This window comes from Saccostrea cucullata, unplaced genomic scaffold (assembly GCF_032062105.1).
Source record: "Saccostrea cucullata isolate Sc308-1 unplaced genomic scaffold, CSIRO_AGI_Scuc_v1 ctg3621, whole genome shotgun sequence".
Classification (NCBI taxonomy): Eukaryota; Metazoa; Mollusca; class Bivalvia; order Ostreida; family Ostreidae; genus Saccostrea; species Saccostrea cuccullata.
In genome coordinates this window covers 6,578-20,914 of record NW_026921698.1, presented here as the reverse complement: position 1 = coordinate 20,914, position 14,337 = coordinate 6,578, and the positions used below count along the sequence as shown (strand labels likewise).

Sequence of the window (14,337 nt, the reverse complement as noted above, 5' to 3'; positions counted from 1 at the left end):
GGAGATTATAAACAATATTCAAGATAAAAAGTCCATAAAACAATACAAAATAGAAGCAGAGCAAACAAAAACCTCCAAATCATCAGATCGTGAGATCGTGTGCAATTTGGGAGTGAGCATTGTATTTGCTGACAAGGTCATTGTATCGACCATTTTAACTTACAAAATGATGACATTAAACGAGACCGATATTCTTGCATCATCGACTTGAAGTAACTACATATGTATATTAAGTGTATGCTTCTTTAATTTTAAACTGCCCGGAAATTTTAATGTTGAAATCAAGATGCAATTAATAAGATATTAATCAAAATTTTGTGTATTTATTTGGTGGAGAAATTTTAGTTGAAACTTCTTTGAAATGTTATACATCTATAATGTACAATTATGGTTATTCCCCATTGAATTCCCTTATGCAATAAGAATTTCTTTCCAAGTAAGTGTTAATGTACTGAAAATTCATTTGTGTAATTAGTCATTTATTGTCTATACTAAGGCTTTAACCTGCATAACATTCACTTATTTGAAAACAATATTAACTAAACTGGTAAATTTTTCAACTTTTATTTATCTTCAAAGGAAGTTTGACACTCCTGTGAATTTGCTCTTCTTAGATTTTATCACGTTCTCTTCATTACGTCACTAGAAGTAGTGCCTTCAAAATCAAGCGTTGTTAAAATTATTGATTACGAGCTGAGCTACTTTAATTCTTTTTATGAAAAGAAGGGAAAATACTAAACAATCTATCGTTTTCTTCAGATATGTGCATTTTCATTCTTTCAGAATATATTGCGATGTATCACATACCTGGCCTGTCAGAGACGGTGTATGTAGGACTGTGTCGTGAAGTTGGGAGTCCTACAGAAGTGAGGATCAGACGAGAAGTGATAGACACTTTGGAAATTGTAAGGAAATCGTTCAACGCATTACACAAATTTGAAGGAATGAGGAGTGGGAGTAAACGTGAAGGATTCAGACTATCTACTTCAGATGAAGATTTGATGTACTGGTATCCAGATCACAAAGTGATATGTAACATCTCGCAGATCAATTTGTACCGTATTCCACAACACACTGTGATTCAGATGACATGTGATGATCTACCACCGGGATTTACCAGACTTAACCTATTGAGTCCATCCAAAAGTGTAGAAACCATTTCCTCCTGTATAGTAATGAATAACGATGCATTAATTTCAAGTTTATTATTCAGGGATAACCATATGTATTTTTTAAAGACAATCAATGCCCTCATCAGTAATATTGTCCCTCACGGGCCTTGTTCTACTTTTTCCGTATATCAACATGCAGAAATGGACAATGCGTTCTGTTTCCAGTCAGATCACTGGCCTATGTCAGCACTTACCATGGATTCAGAGATGTTGTGAACGGGGCTGACCAAATCAAGAGGTTGTATCAGATATATCAAACGGAGGATTTCATGTTGTTCCTATCGGTAGCACACCTGAAAATGAACTAGATTGGAGAATTTCATTTTCCCGAGCAGAACAAAAAATTGTTTATTCAATGAATCACTGTCAGTTTTTGTGTTATGGTCTCTTCAAAATTTTTCTGAAGGATGTAATTAATTGTCAGACCAATGCACCCGTTCTCTGTTCATACTTCATCAAAACTATTGTATTTTGGGTCATACAGACCAATACCTCCCTATCTTGGACACCAGATAACTTATTAACGTGTTTCTGGGAAAGCTTTAAATTATTGATCTTCATGGTACATACTGGAGAATGTCCAAACTTTTTATACCACAAAACAACATGTTTAGAGTTAAAGTCATCGGTTCTGTACAAACCTCATTGTTCAGTCAGTTGTATAATTTGTATAACAAGAGAATATCATGCCTACTATTGAGTGAAGCAACCCGACCTTACCTCAGTATTGCTATATTGGACAGAACATTGAGAGTCTGTACAGAGGAGAGCAGTATCATGTCCATGGCAAGATTAGATATGTGCTTATTTATTGAATTATCTATATCATATCTAGATATTATGAGTGTTAGGGAATTTGTAGTGTGCATAAAACAAATAGAGCGAATGATTAGGGGAGGACTGAAATCGTATCAACCAGTCATTTTAAATTTTTTTATATCAAACGTGCTGCAGTATGCTGCCTTGCTCTTACAGAGTAGTAGATATAAAAATGAAACTCGAAATAAAGTGTGGTATAAAGCAAACGTGGCTAAATTGCTGAAACAGTGTAACTTTGGATATTTATCTGACATTCTTTATGTACTTCTACAGAACACGTAGATATGAAGACTCGCTCATTTGTTTACTAAAGACACGGGAGAAAATGTCATTGCCGTATATCATGTATGAAGATCATGTAAATGTAGATATGTACAGCTATTACATGGAAAGGAATACCTGGGTACGAAAATGCAGAAAGCTATAGTGAGTGATCTTAAGCTTAACTGGTCCTAGAACAGGGGATTTTAAAAAGAATGCTAGTCCTGCATTATTTACCCCACCTCTAGTGATGTTAAACACGATGTTAATACTAAATCACTACAGACTGGGTGACACAGTTAGGTCACAGCAATCTCTACAGTATCTACACACTCTTTTTCTCTATGATTACGGGGTTTATGTACATCCTCCTCTCAGAAATATTTCATCCAATCTGTCAACAAATCTGTGGAGACTATTCGGGATCTCTCCAATCTTATCAATATTCCCTACAACAAAAACCATTACACAAGCTTCAGAAAGCAACATTGTTGAGAATTAATATTGCAAGGCTGTCCGAAGGCTTAAAATGCCGTAAAAATATACATTTTCTTTAGAATATTATAATAAAGCATTTCTGTGATGTCACTGTGTTGATCACGTGACGGACATTTTTTTTGATATTCTTAAATTTTGCATAAAATTCGCTTCGGCACAAGTGCAAAACAAAATTAGTGTGCAAAATTTGTTACATATATCAATTCATCGTGATCTCTGGTACGTAAAAAGTGCCGGGAGCAGGTTTTATTATTACTTCTTAAGAAATTTTGTTAGGATAAAATCAACTTATTAACTAAAGAAGGGGTATTTTCTACTCTTTATCGCTATTTATACAAAAATGGATTATCTACATACGATCCACCGGCAAAATTCAGTAAGAAGACATACTTCTCTTTTAGATTCACGCAATTTATCCTTGTTTTTCACTTGTGCCAGACAAATATAAACACGATTCATTAATTCTAACTCTGTCGACGGACGTGTAAGGGGAGCTTAGCATATATTATTTTTCGCTATTGTTTGAATATGTGCATATTGGGCAAGGGGAAGGAAAACGGATATCTATATTTCAAATTTTCAACATCATAACAGCACATTAAGCATAAAAACAATCCCAGCACTTGAATTAAACAACAATGCACCCAAAAAATCTACATGCCATGGGTTAAAATTATGACACTTTTCCCGTCATGTAAGCTCAAGTATGCAGAGACTTGACGTCATATTCTATTATGAAGTCATATCTAGGTAGTTCAGAGAAGTAACTTCAGTTTGAACAGTTTGTACTAGAAAGGTAAACTTTGTTATTGATCACTTTACGGGAGGGTCTAATGTTTTCATTTCGGAATATGGTGATAAGATTCAGTTTGAACTTTTAAGGACAGCCTTTCTCCTAGCCGCGAGTTTTACAGATGTAGCGTTCTAACTTTTTGACAAAATTCGAAAATTGTTATTATGATGTCATATTTGACACTGTATGATATTTATCATCGATATACATATAACCTTTTTCCAGATAGTTTTTGTAGTATGTAGAAATCTATTCGTGTAATAATCAGATGACAAATATTGTAGATTTATTTTTTGGTAGAGAGAACAGTTTATTTTTTTTCATTTGGTCATACATACATTTCTATAAATGAACGCTATATATGCACAATTAATGAAACTTTTCCATAAGAAATTAAATGACGTTCATCCCTTTAATTGCATTTATTTGAATCCTTAGCGAATTAGAGTATTTTTTAAAAATACGCCATCTTATTTTGTACAAAAACATTTTAATTTTTTAATTCTGAAAACATCTGACTGAAATAAACTGGTCGAAAATCATTCTGTTTTTTTTTAAATCAAAATCAATAAGTGTTTGTTGGTATCCAACATCTAGAATAAACATACAAAAGTGGGGATTTTTTTTGTCTGTTGTATTAGTCAGATGTATTGAATTGATCTCTGTGGTGTAACTCCTGCAAATGTTTCATATTCCTTAATTAGAAGTTTTCTAAAGTAGAAATTGCTTTTTAATGAAAGGTTCCCGATTGACATTGTTGACCACAAAGTGTAGAGTACACTCATTTTATCATTATGTTGATGGTTATTCTTTGATTTCTTCTATCCTTGGACAGTGCTGCTAGAATCCCGAGATATAAAGGGTTTTACGATAATATATATTCCTACATATATGTATAAAATTCAAACCATCAGGTAATTTTTCGTTCGAATGTGTGTAATAATTATTTTACTGAAAAGACAGTGGGATATAGCAGCACCTTTTTGGCAAAATAGGCGTTTTTGGACTGAATTATTTACTCAAAGAAATTATTAAACTCCGGGTTATTGTTGTTCTGTTAGCCGTTTTATTAAGGAATTTTTCGCTATTGACAGAAGTCACGTGATGTCGTGGTGGTGGTGCACGATTTGTGTTAGACACTCTTTTATCTTTAAGATTGATTTTTGTTGTTTCAGCCGAGTCGACAATATTTTTAGCCACATTTCGGCGGTATGAATTTACTGTATGATCGGTTTTGAATATTTTTGAGTTTTCCGGCGGCCCCCAATGAGCGTACTCTTTTTCTAAAACCAGAGAAACCATAGTAAATAATAGTTTTCATTTATCAGCGGTTTTGGTGAAAAAAACTTTCTTTGGTTTAAATTTCCAGAAAAATGATTTATACGTTTCCTTATCATACCTGCGTAGTATGATGCGGCAAATGTTCAATTCACAAAAAAAGAACTATCATGTGGTGCGTTAGCAATTTTATCTAGTATATATAAATGGTAGATCATATTCGCTTTGGTTATTTGGGATATTAAAAATTTTCAAAACATACATATATTTTTGAAAACTATCTTCCTTTTAACTATCTTCCTGTAGAAGGAACTATGGGCATAAATTGGGTTAGCACTTGTAGATCTGACTTCAAATACTTCTAAATTACAATCTATATAATGAGCCTTACAAAAACAGAATTGTTACGTGCTTTGACAGCACATGTTGAAATGTTGCAACAGAGAAACACATGACTGTCTACACATCTGAGGGGAATCAGTTGTCGAGGTGGGGTAAGTATCTCCTGTAGATAGCTCTCATCCGCCATGTTTTAAATTGTTCACTAATGTTTCATATTCCTTCATTAGAAATTATTCCAATACAATTTGCTTCTGATGAGAGGTTTACCGATTGACATACAATTTTATGCTGACCGTAAAGTATAGCGTCAATTCATGTCAACATTATGTTGTAGATTATTCCGTACCATTCTTCTATCCTCGTTCAATAACTTTATCAAAGCAATCAAATTTCCGTTGAATCACAGTTTCTTCCATTTTTAACATACATTTTATGTATCGTCATTTTAGAAGAAATAGCAGCCATATTGTTTTGAAAAAAAATTCTACAAGTAAAAAAATACCCTTGTAACTTTGAAGTAGCTCCCCTTCTCCGCACGATTTTATCAGAGATGAATTTGAAGGTTATAAAGTAGATTTGCTTTAATTTTAACAAAAACTTTAACATTCACCAGGCAGAATCGAGATGTGTTAAACATAACAATGTAGAAGTTGACACATTTCATCTTGATGAATTAATAATTGATACAACAAAGACATAAAATTTAAAATGTAGTGGAATATTTTGAGTCACTTTCAGTAAATGTTGAAAATACATACCTTGTCACAGAATTGGTCCGACTTTTGTTTTCAAATTTGGCATGATGGAATCATCATTTTTACAAAAGAAGGATAGATGACATGTTTGTTCATTATATTCTGTACAAATACATTAACTGAACAATTGACATTGTCAGCATTGGTCCTTGAAGGGAACATTATTATACATATATAGAATATACATCGAAAACATCATAAGAAAAACGTTTTCCAAACAATTAACATTCAGTTAAGTCGGGGTTTTAAATGAACGTGGGCTAGGTCAAATTGTGTCAAAATATTTAATAAAAGGCATAGATACTTAAATTCAGTGATCATGTATTAATAATTTGGATTCGTAATGAAGAACGGAAAGTGATTGGCAAGGAATATATCATGATAAGGCTAATCCTCCCTTCAAAAGAAGAATGTTTCATTACCTATGTTTCTGTGGAACTGCAAAGATTTAATATTAACAATCGAAAAAGATTAAAAAAGAAAAATGTACAGACGAATGATCGAATTTCTAAATCGTACATTCTCTATAACAAACGGAAATGCAAACTGCGCAAACGATATTATTTATTTAGAATGATTTAAATGGCGTCAAAGGATTTCAACACCAAATTTTATTTTATAGATCTTTTCAGGCATCTTTATTAAGTAATGATATCCGAATTGAAAGGCTGATATTAGTTTTTAATTATTTTTTTTATGTTTTTATTTGCATTTATTTATTGTTTGTTTGTAAATAGATGAGTAATAATTTCAAACTATGATGTTAATGAATGCATGAAGAGAAAGTCTAACAAAGTATGTAAAGACAAGGCATGACAACATTTTTCTGAGAAAACAGTTATTCATTAGCATTGAACTCACTCATGTGTGAATGTTTTTAAACTAGTGTCAAAATCTTCATAAACTATTCACAGATAGTAATAACTTGATTGTAAATCATATTTCTGAAAAAAGTGTTAAATGAATGTGCGAAATTGTGAAGAAAGTCTTCTTTTACACTTTGGCCAACTCCAAACGATGAAAATAGTAAGACTTGGATGATATATATAGTTGTTGTATCCTTTTTTCAGTAGAGTTTTTTGTTTTATATACTATGGATAAGTCAATCAATGAAATAAGTATAGCGCCAATATTGTATCTCTTTCGTAGGGGACATTTTTGCTCTAAAGTTAGGCTCATATGGCACGAAAAAGATCCTTCACTGCTCAATGGCCCTGAGTACCGAGTAAAGGCCAACATTTTAGCTCTCCACTTGCAAGTGCTGACATCTCCATATAAGTGAAAAAATTCTCGAGAGCGACCTTAAAAAGATAAAATTAATGAATCGATCATTGTACACTTTTTAGCAGAGGACATACGCAGCACTGTTAAGGTCTACTATGAGAAATCAACGGAAATAGACGTGCAAAATAGGGTGACCTTTTTAAAACTGAATTTATTTTAATTAAGCCGCTTTATTATCACAGAACACAAGTACTTATTGAAATAGCATAGAATTACCCACTCTGTACTGTATGAAGTTTGGTCCCATCGATGTACAGGCACGTGATGAATGCATAGTTCGAGAACTGAATGTAGGTCATGAACAAATTTCAAAATCTCAAGGGTATACCTTATTTGAAATTAAACATTCAAGTTATTATTTGATTCCGCATACTTTGTAGTTTCTGAAAAGTGCTGCTGCTTTGAATAGAATTCGCGTTTTAATAGATAAATATTTAAGTAAATAAGCCTATGTCGAAATATGTTTGACTTTTACCAAATATTTTGTGTACTTATAAAATCACGCCCTCGATTGAAAGAAAGCAGCAGCACTTTTCAAATTAAGAAAAATATCCTTTATCTATATTCAAAAAATGGTTAAGATCTATGAAGTGTATGCCCTTGCGAAAGTGTGATTTTATGAGGTATCTCGATGTAAAATATACGTAACCTGTACATAAAACACGACATAATTAATAAAATACATTCTCTTGATAGTTTATAAATAATCGCACTAAACAAAGGATATGCATTGGCAATAATCGACTATTTAAAACCTGTAAATAATATTCCGTTTAATGATAAAACGCACTTTTTATTGTTAAAAAATCCTGAATCTACCTCTCACAGCATATGAAATACGTAATTTTTACCAAAATGACGTCATGTTTACAAATTCATCGCAATCAGTGCTTTGTCTCTAACCAGCTTCATGGGATTTAACTAGCAATTTTTTTTTAAAATCCATTGAAAAGTTTTATTGTTGTTAATTATGCTAATACAGTTAAAATTTGCAAACTATTTCATTTTCAGGTATAATGAGAAATACATAAAAGTCATATTTTTGTGTGACTTCACAGTAAACTTTTCCCGTATAAATTAGACCCCGCCCCCTTATTCAAGCCTTAACAATGCTGCGTATTTGCTCTTCATATAGGCTCATATGGCACTAAACATCCCTTACTGCTCAATAGTTCTAAGTGTCGAGTAAAGGCAAAATTGTTTTGCTCTTCACCGGTAAGTGATGGTGTCTCCATATGAGTGAACAATTCTCGAGAATGACGTTAACCAATATAAAATAAATAATTTAGGGATACATACATCACCAATAATGATGTTTTTTAGCAAAATTGTTCTCGCCTTAAACTGTGCTTAATATAATTGTATTAACTTAACGATATTAGATAATTATTAATTATGATGCTTTTACCTACCCACTTACTTTTAAGGCGTATGACTGGAATAGGAAATGCATATAAAGTATGTATTATAAAATCAATTTTGTTGTCAAACCCCTACATGTATTTTCTTTCTTGTATATAATTACTTCTTGCATTTGTTTTTCCAATTATATATTTTGACAAAAGAAACTTATGTCCACATTTTCTTGCTGACATAATGACGACATTTCTAATAAATAAATTTATATTCAAACGGAAATTAGTGCATTTTGAGGTTAATTTAAATACAATTAACCCTTTTGCTTTCCGATTTTAAATTTTACTTTTTTCTGACTAAATTATGAATTTCTGCTCATTTTGATATTGAGTCAAAAAATTAATTCACTTCACAACAAATAAATCTCTAAGGCAAATAATTCCTAATTTCTAAATCATTTAACACTAAATAGCTTTCCGATTTTAAATCACAATTAAATTTTTCTATTCAAACCTAAATAATTATTTGAATTATAGACCAATGTGTTCATTTTGATATTTAGCCAAACATTAAATCACGTCCTCTCAGTTAACAGGTAATGTGATCTATGTTTTAAGACGTCGACATTAACATATTGACCTTGATGAGTCATTCATTGCCAGAAATAGAAGACAGGTAAAGACTTCAGAATTCAACCCGAAAGTAAAATCAAGGTGAGGAATATTTTCTCTTTCGAAATGAAAACTTAGTTTGGTAATTTTCAAGGGAAAAAGTACATGGTGTTCCAAATGTTTATTAAGTTTTGAATTTAAGAATTGTCAATTACAAGATTGTTTACGGATAAATTTAATGTACGTTTTCCTTACATTCCTTATTATATTTCCCAATGCACATGTCTGTACACACATTGTCACTTGTTTATATTAAGCAGATCGTTGTGTGTATCATTGGAACATATATAATTTAAAAAAGAAACACAATTAACGGGGTCTTTCTATTAACAGATGAAATTACAGTTAATTAATGTTATATACTTCAAATATATTTCAAATCAGGAATTTCATTCATTCAGCCATACATTAACACAAGCACTGGGCATTAATTACTAAGAACGGTCTCTTGCAAAGTAATTTTTTTTCTTTTTTTTATTTACACGACATACAGTATTAAATACAGATTTGAAAAGAAACAGAATGATGTGTTATTTTTCTACTTTAAGAGAGGGAGAGAGAGAGAGAGATAGAGAGAGAGAGAAGTTAAAATTAACAGCAGATTCCACTTGTTTCACTGGGTATCAAACTTTTCCTTTTTACCATTCTTATACGCAATACATTTTTGTGTTTCATAGTGAAATTTCATTTGTAATATTGCAATTAGTAATTAATTTCCTTATAGATGAAAGGGATGTGAATAATGAAATTACATGCACGAAAAACAAAACAAAAATAATTTTTTTTGTTGCATGCATTTATAAATGCCAACTCTAACGTCAGAAACATGTGCATTTAAATGTTGAATAGTTGTAGAAAACACCAATTATGAAAGGAATTTTCTCCCCGAAAATATAATCTCATATAACTGAAATATATATGATATTATTTTTGAATTTCGCATAACTAATTCAAAAATTATTACACCCATTCACTGTAATTAAGTCTTTTACAAATCAAATCTAATGAGTATTAACTAAAAGATAATGAAATCAATGTAATAAAGTGTTTTTAAAACTAAACTTGCCAAAGGAATATTAATTTTTCAAGTGAAAGGGCTTAATCTAATAAAGGTAAGATTGAGAATATAAATAAAAAGCAAATCATGTTTATGAATTATTCATGTAGATCTTTAGAATTAAGACCTGGGATTTAATTCTTATGAAAGTATAATATATAATTTCTGCACGAGGGAATACAAAGTTATAATCTATTTCATACACTGGCAAGTTCAACTCACATTATAAAGATTTGTAAATATTTCAGCAGAGAGAAATATAATTTATCATTGATATTTAATCTTAGTGTCACAGAGTTATCGACTATGAATGTGTTTGTATGGAATGTAAAGAATGGCCTAAATGAATTTTTATGTGTTTCAAACTGTGATTATTTTGTGTTGTAATGCGATTGTGCTTGTTTATATGTTTGACTGTGTACATTTATATTATTATTGTTTTTAGGTTAAAAAAGAAAAAAATAATTTTTAACCCTAAATAACACTAACAACACATTGAGCAGTGAGTATTCCCTGCTAACCAGTCAAACCATCTACACGTTTGGTTTGACTGGTCAGCAGGGGATACTCACTCCTAAATGGTATCTGATCCCTCTTCCATGTTTTGGAGGTCTATTTTTGCTCTGCTCCTATTTTCTATATTGTTTTATGTATTTTTGATCTTGAATTCTGTTTGTTATCGCCACGTTTCATCTCCTCGAAATAATGGTTGATTGATTGATGAATTTGATATTATTTAACGTCACAATCGAGAATTTTCTCTCATATTGAGACATCATCACTTGCCGGTGGAGAGCAGCATATTTTGTCGTATGCTCGGCACTAAGAAGTATTGTGCAGTGAGGAATCTATTTCGTACCAGCACCTTCTGTGACACGGGACTTCATCCGAAGGGCCGGTCTCCACATTTCTCAGCTAGGTTCGTATACGCGACGTAAGGATCAATTCTTTACATCGCGACTCTAGAACAGAAGCTCTAAAAACTGCGCCTAGCAAGTGACATCCAAATAAACAATAGAGTCTAACCTTATACCTTCACGAGTTGTAATTGATTTCTACAAGAACTGGTTACATAACGAACAGTAATTAAGTTCAAAAGTTCAGTAAACAATACAAATTTGGAGCAGAGAAAAGACGGACGTTTAAAATAGCAGAGGTGGGGTCAAGTGCAATGGAGGAGTTAGCATTCCCTGGCAAGGTCATTGTATCGACCATAGAACTTACGAAATGGTGACTTTCAACGACACTGCTGTTTTCTTGTTACATCAACTTGCATGTCAATAGCCTACCTCGTTTCAAAAATTGTTTATTTGTAGAGCATACTCTTGCGTAACGTATCAACTGATCGAGAGATACACATTAATCTTATGACGGATGAATATATTTCTTACGGATATTTAAAAAAGCCCCGTTCATACTGACTAGTTTAGTATTAAACATGGATTTCTCTCCTACCCTACTTCATTTATAGAATATTGTATACGGAAATAAAGGCCAAATGAACTTGAAATTTATGTTTGTTATTAAATACTATATACCACCTTTGTTCATTGTAACCTTTGAAATGGTGCCAAACACCAAAACACCATAAAAATAATTGCATAGTCAATAAATAAGCACTCGCAATATAAATTGCAGAAATTCACGTAAAGGAGAAGAAATAACGTACAAATCTCTATGTTTCAGATACCTGTATTTGCTGTCGGATTCTTACAAGATATATAGGGATGGATAACATACCTCGCCTGTCAGAGGCTGTGTATGTAGGACTGTGTCGTGAAGTAGGGAGTCCTTCAATTGTGAGGATGAGGAGAGAAATGATGGACACTGATGAGGCAGTGAATCAGCCTGTGAACATAATGAGAGGATTTGATAGAATGGAGAGTGGGAGTAGGCGTGAGGGATTCAGACTAAGGACTTCAGATGCAGATTGGATGTTCTGGCCTCCAGACTGCAAGGTGATATGTGATATCTCTCAGATCATTCTCTACCGTATTCCACAACACACTGTGATTCTGATGGAGTATGATGACCTACCACCGGGTTTTACCAGACTTAACCTGATGAGTCAATCTAATAATTCACAAACCATTTCCTCTTGCGTAGTAGTGAATCCCAAAGCATACCTTTCAAGTACATTATTCAGAGATAACCATTTGCGTTTCGTAAGGTCCTGCAATGTTCCTTTGACCAATGCTTTCCCTCATGGACCTTGTTCTACATATTCCTTATTCCAAGAAGCTGATACTGATTTTGCATTCTGTATCCAATCACATCACTGGCCAAAGTTAGCACTACCGTGGATAGAAAGAAGTAGTGAGCGGGGCTGGCCAGATCAAAATGTTGTAGATGGTATTTTAAGAGGAGGATTTCATGTTGTCCCTATCGGAAGCACGTCAGAGAATGAACTCGAATGGAGAATGTCTTTCTCACAAGCAGAACAAAAAGTCGTTTATTCAATGAATCATTGTCAGTTTTTGTGTTATGGTCTCTTCAAAATTTTTCTGAAAGAAGTTATTAATGGCAAGACCAATACATCCATTCTTTGCTCATACTTCATAAAAACTAATGTGTTTTGGGTCATACAGAACAATAACTCCCTGTCTTGGAAACCAGATAACTTATTGTCTTGTTTCTGGAAAAGCTTTAAATTATTGATATCCATGGTGCTTACTGGAAATTGTCCAAACTTTTTTATTCCACAAAACAACATGTTTAGAGTGAAAGTCACTGGTTCTGTACAATATTCGTTGCTAAGTCAGTTGTATGATTTGTACAATATAGGGATATCATGTCTACTATTAAGTGAAACAATCCGACCTTACCTCAGCCTTGCTATATCCAACAGGATATTGAGATTTAGTACAGACGAGAGAAGTATTATATCAGCCACTGATTTAGATAGGTGTTTATTTGGTGAATTATTAATATTTGATCAAACTATTCAGAGTGCTAAGGAATTTGCAATTTATATCAAACAAATGGAGAGAATGATTAGGGGAGTGTTGACATCGTATCAAACACTCATGTTACAATATATGACATCAAGTGTGCTAAGGAATATTGCCATGTTCTTACAGAGTTGTATGTATCTAAATGAAAATGGGAACAAGGCTTGTTATAATGCAAAAATAGCAGCCTTACTAAATCAGTCCTGTAACTTTGGATATTTATCTGATATTCTGTATCTTGCTATCCATTTCTACAGAACACGTAGACACGAAGACTCACTCAGGTTCTTACATAAAGGGCATGAGAGAATGACTTTACCGTATATCATGTATATGGAGCATGTTAATGTTTATATGTACAATTACTACATGAAAAGGAGTTCCCTAGGTACTAAGATGAGGAGGGCTGTTCTTAGAAATATTGATATTTATTGTGCTTTCAGTTACATTGACGAACTTGTTTTAGAGCAGGAGGTTAGTAAAAACAATAGCATGCTGACATTACACATCCCACCTCTGGTGATGTTACACATGTTGTTTATACTGAATCATTACAGACTGGGTGACACAGTCAGGTCACAACAATCTCTACAGGATCTACAGACTCTGCTTTACAATGATGATGGGACCTGTGTACCTCTTCTTCTCAGAGATATTTCCTGGCAAATTCTGGGAATCTGTCATCAAATTTTCGGGAATTATTTAGAATCCCTACGGTGTTATCATTTTTCTTTACAACAAGAATCTTTTCATAAGCTTCAGAAAGCAACATTGATAAGAATAAACAGTCTCCAAAATGAAGCCCTTTGAGGTTTTTGAATATGTGAATTTGTTAATACATCATTTTGATTTATTGTATGGCACTTGCATTTATAATTTTGTATTTTGTTTTTGCTGGATTTGATATTAATATACGCGAGGTCATGTAAATTTTATAGTTCTACTAGGGATATTATACACATGCCTTTTATATAGCTGACATTAATATTAATGCTTTTTTCTGATAAAAATACAAAAAATCCATTTAATAGAAGTATCACAAACAACATAATTCTGTTAAATAAGTGTGACTGTCCGTCCTTTATGTTATAAATGTTTGA

General features: G+C 32.6%; 1 protein-coding gene across 1 annotated transcript; it reads left to right on the top strand.

Moving 5' to 3' along the window:
• Nucleotides 1-12,013: 12,013 nt before the first annotated feature.
• Nucleotides 12,014-14,047, top strand: LOC134260582 (uncharacterized). Its single transcript, XM_062743125.1, has one exon. It carries the CDS (start codon nucleotides 12,014-12,016, stop codon nucleotides 14,045-14,047), a length of 2,034 nt encoding a protein of 677 aa, XP_062599109.1.
• Nucleotides 14,048-14,337: the final 290 nt, after the last annotated feature.